This window comes from Daucus carota, chromosome 8 (genome assembly GCF_001625215.2).
Source record: "Daucus carota subsp. sativus chromosome 8, DH1 v3.0, whole genome shotgun sequence".
Lineage (NCBI taxonomy): Eukaryota > Viridiplantae > Streptophyta > Magnoliopsida > Apiales > Apiaceae > Daucus > Daucus carota.
In genome coordinates, this window is record NC_030388.2 from 21,034,487 (window position 1) to 21,050,544 (window position 16,058).

The window sequence follows — 16,058 nt, forward strand, 5'->3', positions numbered from 1 at the left end:
TTCATCTGTCCAGTACATGCATAATATTATGGCCAACCTTTATGTCACACCCTTAACAACTGGCCACCCTGTGCATTTATCCATCAGAAAAAAACAAAAGAATGAAAAAGCAATATCCAGTTTTCTAGTTTCTACTGTATGGCAAATAAACAATATCCTACTTACCCTGCCAATTTGCCATCATTGTGTCAGGATAGGGAGATCAAGTTAGTTTTAACTAGTTGTAAGAGTGATGAGTAGCTCTGGATATGGTTGAAACTCAATAGGGAGGGAACTCTGTTAGTTTCTAGAGTGTTTGGCAAATCCATATGTGAGCCCAGGTAGCTAATAATTACTGCATAATATATATATATAGTTGATGCTATCATATGAGAATTAACAAAATTGTGAAATTAAAAGATCATTTAACATTTTAGTACATGGATTTTAAGGCTAAGCCAGTTTATGTCTTTTATAGGTTATTCAGATCAATTTGGGAATTTAATCTGCATCTTGTTCAAGTAGGATGAACATGTGGCTGTAACTAAAAAATCAATCGCTCCTACTCTAAGGCTGTGTTCACTTCATGGAATGGAATGAGGGGAGAATGGAATGAAAAATTATATAGAAGTGTGAAGGAGAAAGAAGAAATTATGAGATAATAATGGCAAAATATGAATGTAATTAATTTTTTTGTGAGAAAAATTGTGAAGAAACATGATGTTGAAATGGAATGAGCATTCTTTTCAAAACATGTGGGTTAGAGTTATAGTTAAAATAGTAAGGTTGGAATGATGGAAGGAAAGACAATTATATACATTTTCTTTGATCAACACCATTTTAGAGTATAAACTTCATTCCATTCTCCCTCCATTCCATTCACTCCAAGTGAACACAACCTAAGAGTCTTGCAATTCTATTTTGATGAATAAGCTTAATGGACTTAATATAGCATATACAACTGCAATCTGATTATAATTTTTTCTACTAGTAATACTTCCAACAATGTACATCCATCAATGAAAAGAGCACTACTATATCTAGATGCAAGATATCACAATCTTTTCAATTAACACCCAGAAACACACCACGAAAAGTGATAAAATCTAAGGTTCCTACCATACTACAAAACTGAACTTCAGAAATTTTCAGCTTACAAGCTTTAGCATCAACCTTAATCCATATATTAAATTTGAAAAAAAAAATGCAAACTAATCATCTCACATAAAAGAAAAAGATGAAGACCATATAGTACGGAACATGATTACCTTTAGAACAAGAACCAAATGCAATGTGGCCGTCTTCTAATCTAACAAACCACAAGATCTCCTGCATAAAAATATGCAGAAATATGGAGGGTAACTATTCATACACTGCACAGAGCATCAGAAAAAAATTCTGCAAAGGCCTGTAGCCAATCAGCCTTCAATATAGGGTATTTGCTCACATTAAAGTTATATTTATACAAAATAATATGATGCTTGAGAATGTGTCCGAACAAATCAAGTAAGCCAAAGATTAAGCAATACAGTCACAAATTTGCAGATAGATCTGATAATGGCTTTAGTCTTCCTAACAGCTTCTCAACTTCGATAAATCCACCGAGTGGTCCCAATGGGAAGTACTTTATGCGTTTCCATCTGTGTACGCTTCAATATTAGTTTCAGATGATTCTTGAACCCTCAATACAACTTTGAAACATAGATAGCAAAATTGAAACTATTAAGACTGCAATCATTGTTGTGACCTGAACTACATACCTAGGTGTAAAAGGAAGTGCCAAACAATGAAGATGAAGGTGATTAACACTGTTCAATGGGGGCTGATGAAATCCAAACCTGACATAAAAAAGAGGTTTCACATAAAAGAGTCCTTTAGTAACATGACATGAAAAGAACAATTAAAAATAAGCAATAGCAATTTCCAACTTAGAACCTTAGAACCTTATAAAAAGCTAGTTCAGCAAGTTTATCAAAAAGTATATTTAATAGAAAGATTCAATATTGCCTGGATGATTCTACACAAAGACTTCTATTAGCGAAATAATTTAAATCGCGTAAGAGAACCAGACCGAAATCAAGCCCATACATATATAAGACTTGAGCTACTTAATTAATATAATATGGCCTGCCGACCCTAATGTTATGCACTGTTGGAAGACATGGTCATGGTAGAGCATACTTGTCATGGTCTGAAGGTGCCAGCGAAGAGCCTGCAAGCCATAAGGTGCTCGCCTAGGCATCCATTTGTTGAATTAGACATTTAGCTATAAAAAGGCATGAGGCCTGTAGCCCTGTATATATTTATACATGTATTGGATGAAATAAAAACTTTTTTAATATACAATTTTTTCCTACGTGTTGATCCTTATTTGATCGAAGTGTCCATACAAAAAATAATTTAAAAACACCACCTTCCTATTTAAAAATACATAAATAATTTTTTTATTACGTGTGTTCATCAACACGCTTATCACTCAGGTGGTTCAACGTCATCAGTTGAACGGTAGTTATGATTGTGTTGAATAGTTTATATTTTTATATTTTAACTATCATTCTTAAGCATAGTTACACCGGACAGGATTTGATTCGAAACGGGGTATGAAAACACGAAAGGCTATATGGGATGAACCTGGTACGGGGGAACATTGGGTACGAGTGAATGTGTTTATAATAATTTTATACCACTAATAATTAAGGCAAGTAAAAGCATATTTTTTAAAACAAATACAGCTTGCTTACAATTTAAGTGCAAACTAAGATCAAATAATTAATTTAGTTGATTTTCAATAATGTTCTTATGTAGTGAAAACAAGGGAACTATAAAATGTAAACTATAATTCTTCATAATTTAAAATGGTAGAACCTTTTTAAAGATCTTTTATCTTATAGAGAAAAATATACATGTGTGGGTTCAATTATTTTAAGAATAAAAAAATGGAAAAAATGGCAAACAGAATACACTATAACTTAATTCTTGTGAATCATGGAACGGAGAGCGAATGTATTGCCCATAGTCAAAGCTCAATCACACCCTAATTTCATTATACATATAACATGTATAGCTGTATTCCATCTTTTTTGAGTGCACATTGGCTTCTTCTTTTCTCCTTACTTCTACTAATTACAATCCATCTTCAGTCTATTCATCTTCTTTACATTATCCCTTTTTCATGTCTTAATCTTCTTCACTCCATTGTCTACTAATACTCCACTTATCTTGCTTCTTTATTGAAAAACAAAGTTGTCGGGATATTATAATGGGTCGCCAAAAAACACGAAGCGCAATGCAATCTCACGCCGAATCGGTTGAAATCGAATGAGTTCCAGATTCTCTACAACGTCTCGCATTCCTTGTAACTATGTTCTTGAGGGTATATAAAATAATTAATATTGATTATTTGAACATTTTTTTTAGATTACCAATTTAAAAAAATGTTTATATATGAGTTCAACACTAGTTTTATGTGTTCAATAAAGAATAATAAATTCAAGTTACATGTGTTGAACACTCAAATTATATAAAAAAATTGGGAAAATCAATTAACACATTGTGAACTATTTCGATTGCATTGTCAGGTCCTTAAACAAAAGATTTGTATCTTGAGTCATTTAACATTTGATTTTTTTTTTAGTTCAGGTCCTTCCTCAAAAAATTCCGACGTCCATCACAATCTTGCTAGTTTCCATTAATTTTATGTCAACAGCTGACTTGTACAAAAAAAATAAATAAATAAGTACTAGCTACCAATAATTAATATTGATTATTTGAACACTTTTTTAGAAATACAAATTTAAAAAATTGTTTATATATTTGAGTTTAACACAAGTTTTATGTGTTCAATAAAGAATATTAAATTCAAGTTATATGTGTTGAACACTCACATTATAAAAAATTTGGGAAAATCAATTGACACGTCCCTGAACTATTCCGATTGCATTGTCTAGGTTCTTAAACAAAAATTTCCGTATTTCGAGTTATTTAACATTTGACTTTTTTTAGTTCAGGTCTTTTCATTAAAAAATTCTGATGTCTGTCACATCACAATCTTGCTAGTGTCCATTACATTTACATGTCAGCAACTGACTTGTAAAAAAAAAAATAAACAAAAAAACAAGTACTAGCTACTATAAAACCCATTCACATACCTATATACACACGTGACTATATCCTGTCTTATGTGAGGGCTTATAATACAAGTTAGGGGAACTTTTTTGACATATCAATTGAGATGAATGATGAATGCTTGATAAAAATCCTATTCCCAATTCAGCAATGAAAGACGGCTATGGTTGTTTTGTTTTTATTTTCTGAAATTTTGGTTTGTGTTTTGCTTTGGGAAGAAAAATAGAGGAAATTGATGGGTTTGTGATTGACAAATGAAGGGGAATGTGTGGTCGAAATTGTCCCCGGATTCTAGCCGGAGGGCCATCGGATTTTGGACACCACAAATTGTTGGCAGGTGATTAAATTAAGATGAAGAAGATTGGGTTTGTGTGTGTGTGTGAGATTTAATAATACAAATATCAAAGTCATAAAAAAACTTTATTTTTATAATAATTTGTCCAAATCAGAAATGAATTGTCATAAAATGTTCCACATAAGCAAAATTCTAACGTTCGTCATAATCTTTTTTCACGGAAGGGCATGAACTAGAAATAATCAAAGTGTCAAATGACCCAAAATACGAAATCTTTTGTTCAGAGACTTAGATAATAAAATCGGAACGGTTTAGTGATGTATTAAGTAATTTTCCTTAAAAAAAATTGGAAAATTATGAATGGTACTATTGTGTTATTGGCTTCTCTAAATGGTACAATTTCGTGTTTTTGACTTACAGGTGGTACCACTCAGTTTATGATCCGTTCACGATACTACCATTCCGTCCATCAAAACGTTAAAAACGTTAGTTGACCGTATTTATTTCGTATTTTCTTTTAAAAAACACATAAAATACAACTGATATACATATTTTTTTTTTGTCTTCTTGAAGATTAAACAACTTTTTGATCATGTTGCCGGTGTCCGTTTTAAGAGTATGAGTAACCAAATCGAAACTTCAGACGAGCTCTATCTATTACGTGGAATATGTGCAGGGTCAGAAAATTGAAAAACTAGCCATGTGCTGTAGTTGCTCTAATTGTCCTGTGACAATCCCGTTAACAAACACAGCCCTGGTCTATTAGACTATTACTCTACTCGATAAAATAAACTTTTATGACATTGTAGACTTACCGGCCTTAATTCTTTGGTATAGAAGTAATGTGATTGGCTGTTCTTTAGCAAGTCGAAGAACGTGGCATAGATCACTATACTGGTAATGGAAATTGGATAGTGCAAGAGACTCAATTGTGTTTACTCATACCCTTACCATTAACTGCTCAAATTGGTAACCCAGGCATATCAGTGCATTATGAGCCTGTCTTAATCTTGTTCAAGATTTTCTTCTTAGCTGCCCTTCTCATGATAGTAGATTCTGATTTCTGAACAGTCTTGGTATTAATTTTCAAAGGATGGTGTATCGTGAAATTGATGATCAAAATAGATAGATCTCGTCTCAAGCTTCGATTTGGTTACTCAAACTCTTAAAACGGACACCGGCAACATGATCAAAAAGTTGTTTAATCTTCAAGAACACAAAGAAAAAATACAGATATCAGTTGTATTTTTTGTGTTTTTAAAGGAAAATACGAAATAAATACGGTCAACTAATGTTTTTAACGTTTTGATGGACGGAATGGTAGTATCATTAACGGATCATAAACTGAGTGGTACCACCTGTAAGTCAAAAACACGAAATGGTACCATTCAGTGAAGCCAATAACACAATGGTACCATTCATAATTTCCCCAAAAAATTCAATAATCCAATAATAAGGTCACTAATATGTTTTGTAATTGAGTAGTGATTGTTTCTCAACTATTTACAAAAATAACAATTGAATAAGCAAACTTCAAAAAGGTTATAAGTTTGCACCAGAACACTCACCTAAATATATTTTTTCAGTTTTATGAAGAGATAATTTATTTATTTAAGCCTTTTACCTCTTTAATGAATCCAGAAGTTAATTCAACTCATCAAAGCTACATAATAACGAGTACTCGGATTACTCGAGAGTACTCGAAATAATTACTCAGGGTCAATAATAAAATATTTTGAAAAAATAGACATATGATTTGTCATATATTATCCAAAGGCGAAACCATTGATGACATATACCAGGCGTAAAAGAAAGGGTATCAAGGTCATTTCGAATGAGAAAGGGCAAACTGGAGATAACTCAAAGGAGGAAGGGCTGAAGAGTAATTGAGGAAGAAAAGGGATAAGAGGGCAAGAGAAGAGGAGTCTAGGGTTATCGATTGTTTTGTGTTGTTTGTTTTCATTTCGTATCTGGAGAGCACTGGTCTCTCGAAAACCAGTAGATTATCTTTATTTTCCGCTGTAATTCGTATTGGACTGGAGATCTGTGCTAGTGAAGTAATATTGTTACTCTGTTCTTGTTATTTTCTGGTTTAATCTATCTTAAGTGGTATCAGAGCGGTACGATTCTATGGCGCCGCCAACACTCACAGTAGCTCAGAGGGTCGAAGAGTTGGAGGAGTCGGTGGCTGGTTTGGAGGTGAAGTTATCCTCCATGGTTTCGAAGGCGGTGGAGGCGGCTGTTGGTTCAATGAAGCATACACTAGTCGATCTGATGTTACAGAGCCAAACCGAGCTCAGCCACAAGCATTCGGGGGACATGGAGGCCTTGGTGACACGTCTGGAGGGTCGCATCAACAGAACTCGGGAACACCATGAATCCCTCATGTTCACCATCAAAAATGACCAAGATCTGTTTCAAAATGAGCTGAAATCGGCGTTGTCGTCACTATACCCACAAGGCATTCCACAGCAGAGCAAAGGGGATGCTAGTGTTAACTCGGACGCTGGGGGAAGGGGCGCTCCCCAGTCTACTTTCATAGGTAGTTCGGTTGGGGTATTGTTTGGCAGCCCACATGGGGAAAAGGGGAACATGGCAGGTACTGGATCGGGGGGTGGACCGGGTCATTGGCGGTATCGGAAGTTGGATATGCCGTTGTTTGATGGTACTGACCCGGATGGGTGGTTGCTCCGCGTCGAGCGTTACTTTGGGTTTTATAAGCTCTCAGAGGAGGAGAGATTGGAGGCGGTGGTTGTGGCGCTTGAAGGGGATGCATTGAGGTGGTTTCAATGGGAGAACAAACGCCATCCCATAAGGCGTTGGAATGATTTGCGGGATTTTATCCTCCGCCAATTTCGGAGTTCTAACGGTGGTTCCCTCTATGAACAATGGTTAGCCACTAACCAAACCTCCTCTGTCGCAGAGTACAGGCGCTCTTTTATCGAGACAGCGGCTCCTTTGGACCGGATTCCTGAAAATATTTTGTTGGGTCAATTCCTTAACGGGTTGCGTGAGGATATCAAAGTGGAAGTGCGGTTGTTGAATCCTATCAACTTGGAGCAAGCAATGGAGTTAGCCATGCGGGTGGAAGAGCGTAACCAGGTTTTGGGGGTGGGAATGTTTAAGGCTGGTACTTATTCCATGTCTTTTAAGAGTGCAAACCAGTCCGCTAATTCTGGGTTTCAGTCTGGAGCCGCATCTGTGCGTAGCTGGGCTTCTAATGCTGGCGAATCACAGGCTTCTGTGAGCTCTCCGAAATCTACATTGACTGCCACCAAACCAGCAGGGGAGTTGAAGCGCCTAACTGACAGAGAACTGCAAGACAAGCGTGCGAAGGGGCTTTGTTTCAGGTGTGACGACAAGTGGTCTGTCGGTCACCGATGCAAAAAGAAAGAGCTAAGTCTGTTGTTGATTGATGATGAGGATGACAGTAGCACTGATTGTGGTCACTCTGAACCGCCACTGTCGCCTACTGAGGAGGCATTAAAAGAGATTAGTCTTCAACCTGAAGTCTCTCTCAATTCGGTGATTGGCCTGTCTAGTCCTAAAACTATGAAGCTGCGAGGATTAGTCCAGGGTAAAGAGGTAGTAATTATGATTGATCCGGGGGCTAGTCATAATTTCATATCATTGGCTACTGTGAATGCGTTGAATATTCCGGTGGAGGAATCAGGGGTGTTCGGGGTTTCCCTGGGGAATGGAGAAGCAATTAAAGGCAGTGTCCTCTGCAAGGATGTGGTCGTCCAGTTGGATGGGGCAGAGGAGATTCGTGAAAGTTTTTTACCACTCGAACTGGGCAGTTCAGACATGATTTTAGGAGTGCAATGGTTGGAAACACTGGGTACAGTCCTCACTAATTGGAAAACACAAGTTATGCAATATGAAGTGGAGGGGCGCACAGTTATTTTGGTTGGAGATCCTTCGCTGGTACATGCTCGAATTTCTTTAAAGGCAATGCTTAAAACGTTACGCAAGACAGGAGGGGGGTTTCGAGTGGAGCTCAACAGTGTGGAAGCTGGGGTACACCAGTTACAAAAGGAGGTTGTAGACCAATCTGTCCCTGCGTTTCTGCGTGAAGTGGTTGATAAAAATCAGGCTGTCTTTAAGGAGAACATCGGCCTCCCACCTCTGCGAGGGCATGAACACCACATTGTGCTTAAGGAGGGTGCCAATCCAGTGGGAGTTCGCCCTTATAGGTATCCCAGCACCATAAGGACGAAATTGAGCGTTTGATCAAAGAAATGCTTTCGACTGGTATCATTAAGCCGTCTACAAGCCCATTTTCAAGTCCGGTGCTCTTGGTTAAGAAGAAGGACGGGTCATGGAGATTTTGTGTCGATTACCGGGCTTTAAACAAGGAAACCATTCCGGACAAGTATCCTATTCCCATCATTGACGAGTTACTTGATGAACTCCATGGGGCGTCAGTGTTTTCTAAGCTTGACCTTAAAGCGGGATACCATCAGATTCGGGTAAGGGCCGAAGACACCCATAAATCCGCTTTTCGCACACATGATGGCCATTACGAGTTTTTGGTAATGCCGTTTGGCCTCATGAATGCGCCGTCCACATTTCAGTCCTTAATGAATGATGTTTTTCGCCCTTTTCTGCGAAAATTCATTCTTGTGTTTTTTGACGATATTTTGGTGTATAGCAAAACGCAGGCAGAACATTGTGAGCATCTTCAACTGGTTTTGGACACACTGAGCAGGCAGTCCTTGGTGGTAAATAAGGGCAAGTGTGCTTTTGGGAGGGCGGAAGTGGCTTATTTAGGTCATGTGGTGTCGGGTAAAGGCGTAGCAGTAGATGCGGAGAAAGTACAGGCAATTGTGGGGTGGCAGCAACCGAAAAACCTCAAGGAATTGCGTGGTTTTCTCGGCCTTACTGGGTACTATCGGAAATATGTTCGTCACTATGCCCAGATTGCTCGAGCCCTGACGGAACAGCTTAAAAAAGATGCTTTTGGCTGGTCACCAGAAGCTACGGTGGCATTCGAAAGCCTCAAGCAGGCCATGATTCACCCACCTGTGTTAGCACTCCCAGATTTTTCGAAACCATTTGTGCTTGAGACGGATGCGTCCGGGTTTGGTGTTGGGGCAGTCCTGATACAAGAGGATCACCCGATCGCATTCTATAGTAAGTTGCTGGGGCCTCGAGCACAAGCGAAAGCTATATATGAGAAGGAACTCATGGCTATTTGTTTTGCGGTTCAAAAGTGGCGCTATTACTTATTGGGGCGCCATTTTGTCATTAGAACGGATCAACAGAGTCTTCGTTTCTTGACTCAGCAAAAGGAGATAGGCCCAGAATACCAGAAGTGGGTAACAAAGCTGATGGGGTTCTCGTTTGACATTCGCTTTAAGCCAGGGGCTTCGAACCGGGTGGCTGATGCATTATCGCGCAAAAGCTGTGAGAATATCGAACTGGGGAGTTTGGTATCGATGCCTGGAATTGATTGGTCAGTGTTGGATAAGGAGGTAGCTGCTGATGTATTGTTGCAACAGATAAAGGGTGATATTGTGGCTGGGAAAAAGGAATACGCGGGGTTTATGGTTACAGAGGGACAGCTCCTGTATAAGAGCAGATTGGTACTGCCACGGAAATCTTCCTTCATTCCCTTATTACTCCATCAATACCACGATTCCCTCACTGGTGGACATTCTGGAGACACGAAAACATATTTAAAATTGGCAGCACATTGGTTTTGGATGGGTATGAGGAAGGATGTTTCGATCTATGTTCAACAGTGTGATGTGTGTCAACGTAATAAGGTGAGTCAGCAATCTCCATCAGGGTTGTTGCAACCTCTCCCCATCCCTACTTCTGTTTGGTCCGATGTTTCCATGGACTTTGTTGAGGGGTTACCCATGTCGTATGGGGTCAATTCGATTCTGGTCGTGGTGGATAGGTTTTCGAAGTATGCTCATTTCATACCCCTCAAACACCCATATACTGCTATGACAGTGGCTACGGTGTTCATCAGGGAAGTAGTTAGGCTTCATGGGTTCCCAACCTCCATTGTCTCGGACCGCGATCGTATTTTTTTAAGCTGTTTTTGGAAGGAATTGTTTCGAGCCCAGGGAACTCAGCTGAAACGTAGCACTTCTTATCATCCCCAGACGGATGGCCAAACAGAAATTGTGAATCGAGTTTTGGAAACGTATCTGCGATGTTTTACAGGGGATAAGCCCAAATCTTGGTCAAAATGGTTGTCTTGGGCTGAGTATTCTTATAACACATCTCCACATATGTCTGCTAAATTCACTCCTTTTAAAATTGTGTATGGACGTGATCCGCCAGTGCTGCTCAGGTTGGGCAAAGGGCAGTCTCCAGTTGATAGTGTTGAGGAGATGTTGCAAGCTCGTGATTTCATGTTGGATGAGCTCCGGTTAAACCTCCTGAAGGCTCAACAACGAATGAAATCACAGGCAGACAAGAACAGGAAGGAAGAACAATTTATGATTGGAGAGAGTGTCTTTCTGAAATTACAGCCATACAGGCAACGTTCGTTAGCTAGACGCCCGTTTGAAAAACTGGCGGCTCGTTTCTACGGTCCCTTTGAAATAATCGAGCAGTTCGGATCAGTGGCTTATAAGTTGGATTTACCAGCATCGTGTAAGATTCATCCCGTGTTTCATGTCTCTCAACTGAAACGAGCCATGAATCCTATTCCCAAGCCTGTAGAACTTCCTTCACAGCTTAGTGAGGATTTAGAGCTGTTGGTTGAACCTGAAGAGGTGCTGGACTGCCGGAAATTGGTTAAGGGCCATGAGGAACAGTTGGAGGTTTTGGTGAAATGGCAAGGGCTGCCATTGTTTGAAGCTACTTGGGAGGAAGTAGAATCGATTCAAGCTCGTTTTCCTCATTTCCACCTTGAGGACAAGGTGAATCTTTGGGGGGAGGGTAATGTAATATATTATCCAAAGGCGAAACCATTGATGACATATACCAGGCGTAAAAGAAAGGGTATCAAGGTCATTTCGAATGAGAAAGGGCAAACTGGAGATAACTCAAAGGAGGAAGGGCAGAAGAGTAATTGAGGAAGAAAAGGGATAAGAGGGCAAGAGAAGAGGAGTCTAGGGTTATCGATTGTTTTGTGTTGTTTGTTTTCATTTCGTATCTGGATAGCACTGGTCTCTCGAAAACCAGTAGATTATTTTTATTTTCCGCTGTAATTCGTATTGGACTGGAGATCTGTGCTAGTGAAGTAATATTGTTACTCTGTTCTTGTTATTTTCTGGTTTAATCTATCTTATGATTCTACTAAGAACACAAAAAAATGGGAGAACACTCTGAACACGTATGAACGATCGTTACGATCCAGATTTTTTTATCTGAATTTTAAAAACTGATATGTATGAGCAGGTACACCACATTGTCATTAAATCATATTCAAGTTATAGAATTCACTTATAGAGTGCACATCAAATACATTCATCTTTCATCTCCGTGTAATATATTACGGATGTATATCAATACCATTGTGTTATTCTGGAGTTGATTATACTGTTATTTCATTTATTATGTTACATTATTGTTCTACTTACGAACAATTGATTTTTATACTATTTATACATCAATAATAATCATATAAAAGTTAGTTGTTCATATATTGGATAATAGTATAAAATTGACTGTTTATATGTTGAACAATACTATAAAATTTTATATTGTTCATGATTTTTGAATATCTTAGTGTAGTATTATATCGGGCTAATAGGTACAAAAATTGATTGTTTATATCCATAATAATTAGGAATAAGAATACAATATTTAAAAATTTGGTGCATTGAAGAAGTTGGTGTAGTATAAGAACCGATTGTTTATATGCAGAGCAATTGATTATAAGAATACAATATTTAGACAATGATGTTGGATCATGCATCGGTTAATACTGTTCTCATGCTCTATGTTATAACCTGTTCTCCACCGAACATGACCCTATATATATTAATAATTACATATGCTACATGTTATAGTTGTTTAATTCAATAAACCCTAATTTGGACATACATAAAAATAATGAGTTTAATTGAACATGACAATATAGCAGTAGTGTGATATAAAATATATTGGGTCTGACTTCAAAAAAGTTACGTATTACGTTTAAGTGAAAAGTGAAGCATATGTCACAAGTAAATTTATATTCAAAAGTTATTTAAGTGTTTGAATAAGTTTATTTATAAGTGAATAAAGCTTTTGGTAAATTTAAACTTAGAAGTTAATTATATATATATATATATATATATATATATATGTTAATTTTTTTAATATAATAACATATTTAAATAAAACAAAAAATATTATTTTCTTAAAATGATAACTAGATAATTTCAAATATACAAGGTTTCTTAGGGGATTGGCACAACACTTATTAAATTTTAAATTACCCTAAATTTTATGTATATATATTACACACACACAGGCCACTGTTCCACGAAGGACCATCTTATAAAGAGTCCCGTAGAGAATTACTTGGTTCTACTTTAAAATCTTATAAATATTTTTAAAATTAATCATATGCATAAAATTTGATACTAATATTGAATACTAAGCATACATAACATACACAAACAATAAAGTCCCATACTCGAATACATACCTATACTCTGCAGAATGTGGTGCATCTCTCCGCAATAAAGTTTGTCCGACATCATACATGTGATTCACTGAATAAGAATGATATGATTAACTATGTACAATAACATATAATAACCAAGAGAGGACCTAAAACTAGTATAGTTTACATCAAAAATGTCACTAAAGGAATCCTACCGAGAGAAAAATCTTCAGGTCTTCTCTTCAGGTCTTTAACAGTAGAAATATGTTCCACAGGAATTACCAAGTAATGCCTATCAATGTGAATAAAAACAAAATGGCAATATTGCAGCTTAAACAATGTTTAACATTTGATGCAGAACAAGCTAAGAAAAAACAAAAGAGCTATATCATGAGAAACGGTGAACTTTTTGATGCAGAAAATTAACCAGGAAACTGATCAACTGTTTGAGTGTATATCATTCATGAGAAGTCTTGATTTATTAGGATGCTACTGGTTGGTTTAGTATCCAGATCTTCAATCATACAACTTAATATTTAATATCCTTTAATGTTTTATATCACACAATGGACAAATGTTTTAACAAAAAATCGGAAGATTTAATTAAAATTCTACCAATAATATGTGTGGATAAGCTTTATCATCTAATTCACTTCCTTATGAAACATTTTATTACACAACATAGTCTAGTTCTGAATTTCCAAAAATACACCACAAAACTTTAGTGACGAATAGTCGAAAACCCAAAATCTATATAACGACCTTAAGTTTAAGATAGTGATAACTGCTCTGCTCGGCGAGGTGATCTGTTCACTGTTTCAGGAGGTTTCAGCCAAAGTAGAAATCTCAGAGAGTGTGTAATATTTTGAGGAGTGAGTATGTGTGATAAGGACAATGTCTGTTGTTTTTTGCAAATGTGCTTGCCATTTATAGGATAGGCATGGGGCACTGTAGCCGCGGTACCTGACATGGCCTTATCTTTATAGGCATGCCACCCTATGTTACCGCGACTCTTCATGTTGCTTCGAGTACTGGTGTCGGACACTCGACACTTGGACATGGGTATGGACACTCTGACACTTACTTTTATGCTAAAGACATTTAAAATTTTGAAATATTGCCAAATCCGACACTCAGACACGTATCCAATTTGAACACGTCCAGCCGAGTCCGGGTAACACAGATGCCGCCTAACACGCCTGCAAGACGGTTGTCCATTAACTTAAAGTTGATATATCTTCTCTTTATGGTTTAGGCTTGTCCATTGTGACTTAATTGAAGGTTGCTTTTTCTTGTATTTGTGTATTTGACAGCTACTTTATAGTTTTAATAATCTTTGGCCCTCCTGCCAATCCCTCTTGACAGCTCTGTGGCACATAAGAAATGCAGGAGGGAAAAAGAATATTAAAACCATAAAATAGTTGTCAAGTACAAGAAAAAACAAAATTCAATCAAGTCATGATGGACAAGCCTAAAGCATAAAGAGCAGATATATTAAGTTTAAGTCAAGTCCAAGTCAAAGGAAAGCCATCGTACGGGCGTGTCAGGAGGCATGTCGTCCCTTAGAGCATCTCCAACAAGGGGTTGTCAAAATAGTTGCCAACCTTTCCAAATCATCATATATATGTTAATATTTAATTTTCACTTAATTTTATTAACTTGGCAAATTCTACTCCAATAATTAACAACCTTTGAAAGTTGCCTATGTGGTCCCCTAAATTAATTGCAAATAACTCATGAACTAAAAAAAGTATTAGTAATATACACTTTTTGCACTTATATATGTATTTTAAGCATCTTGGGAAGTTGCCAAGTTTTGGCAACCCTGGTGGCCAACCTCTTGACAACCATACAACTTCAATAGGTTGACAACCAAAATTGACATGCCACATAGGATTTGGCAACTTATGTTGAAGATGCTCTTAAGGTCTTTTAAGGTAAGACCATGTCACGTATCGTGGCTACGGTTGCCGTGCCACATGACCCACAGGGCCCTGTGGCCACCCTACAGATAGCATGCACGCTCACAAAAAGCAATGGACACTATCCTAATCACACATATTCACTCCTCACAATACTTAAACAATATTACATATTCTCTGAGATTTCTACTTTCACTCTCACATTCCGATCACTGATTATCACACCAAGGCGCTTCACTGCACACAACCCATGCTGCGGTGTTTTGCAGGTCCAGGCCCCCAACCAATTTGAAACCTCCCGTAACAGTGACCAGAACCACCCAACAAGCGAAGCAGTTTTCACATAGTAAAACGAGGATAAACCACCGAATTATCTTGTAGAAAAATACAACTATTCAATAAAGCATTGAAGTAATTTCCAGATAACAGTATTAAATTCAAAGCTGCAACTAAAACTAGAGAATGATCATAAGCAAACCTATGGCACTCAATAGCAGAATATCAAGATATTCTAGTTGATTTAATTGAAATTACAGTACTTTTTGCATATTATTCTAAAAAGCATATGATCAACAAATTATAAATGCACACCTAATAATATTAAAAATGAATTTATAGATCAAAAAAGTAATTGGAAATGGTTGGAGAAGTGAAACCTGAAGGCAGCAGGCTTTATGTCTCGAAAAGCAACCACTCTCTCGTCCTGTGAAATTATAACTTATAACTCATCACCAATAAATACAGAAAGAGAGAGAAAGAGAGAGGAAGATAAAGAGGGAGGGAGAGAGATAGTAAACTGAGTGGAGGAGAGTGGCGGAGGTGGAACCACGGGCGATTTCGCAAAACACGCACTGTGACGATGGAGCTCCTCCCAGTGTCGCCATTGCCCAATTAAATTGGGGCACTGTAAATTCGATTGATGCTTCATTTTATTTCTGTTATTGTTACTTGATTAATTAGAACTTCAATATATTAGCATCTCCGGTCGCGTTGACTGTAATCGTCGGCTAAATTCGACCCGTAAGACATTAGGTAAAATTTGCTGAACCTGTAAGACATTGTCCTTCAATAATATTAGCTATAGTATGCTATTAATATTTAAATTATTATAAATAGAATTTATCAGTTTAATATGGTAATAAATAATATGTAATCAGCAGGAAGAAGGAAAATAAAT

The 16,058-nt window shown here is 37.3% G+C and overlaps 1 protein-coding gene across 1 annotated transcript; it reads right to left on the reverse strand.

Moving 5' to 3' along the window:
* Positions 1–1,364: 1,364 nt before the first annotated feature.
* LOC108197463 (bifunctional adenosine 5'-phosphosulfate phosphorylase/adenylylsulfatase HINT4) lies at positions 1,365–15,828 on the reverse strand. Its single transcript, XM_017365096.2, has 6 exons — positions 15,679–15,828; positions 15,538–15,584; positions 13,175–13,251; positions 13,002–13,068; positions 1,740–1,817; positions 1,365–1,619 (listed from the first exon to the last, which is right to left on the reverse strand). Exons 1-6 carry the CDS (start codon positions 15,763–15,765, stop codon positions 1,511–1,513), a joined length of 465 nt encoding a protein of 154 aa, XP_017220585.1. The 5' UTR covers positions 15,766–15,828; the 3' UTR covers positions 1,365–1,510.
* Between the last annotated feature and the right edge of the window lie 230 nt (positions 15,829–16,058).

What these genes read in the sequence shown, in the direction of transcription:
- LOC108197463 (XM_017365096.2), bottom strand. Translation starts at nt 15,765, where the DNA reads ATGGCGACACTGGGAGGAGCTCCATCGTCACAGTGCGTGTTTTGCGAA. An exon ending in ACCTGAAGATTTTTCTCTCG is followed by an intron (nt 13,069 to 13,174) that starts GTAGGATTCCTT and finishes ATTCTTATTCAG; the next exon opens with TGAATCACATGTATGATGTC. An exon ending in GCACTTCCTTTTACACCTAG is followed by an intron (nt 1,620 to 1,739) that starts GTATGTAGTTCA and finishes AAGCGTACACAG; the next exon opens with ATGGAAACGCATAAAGTACT.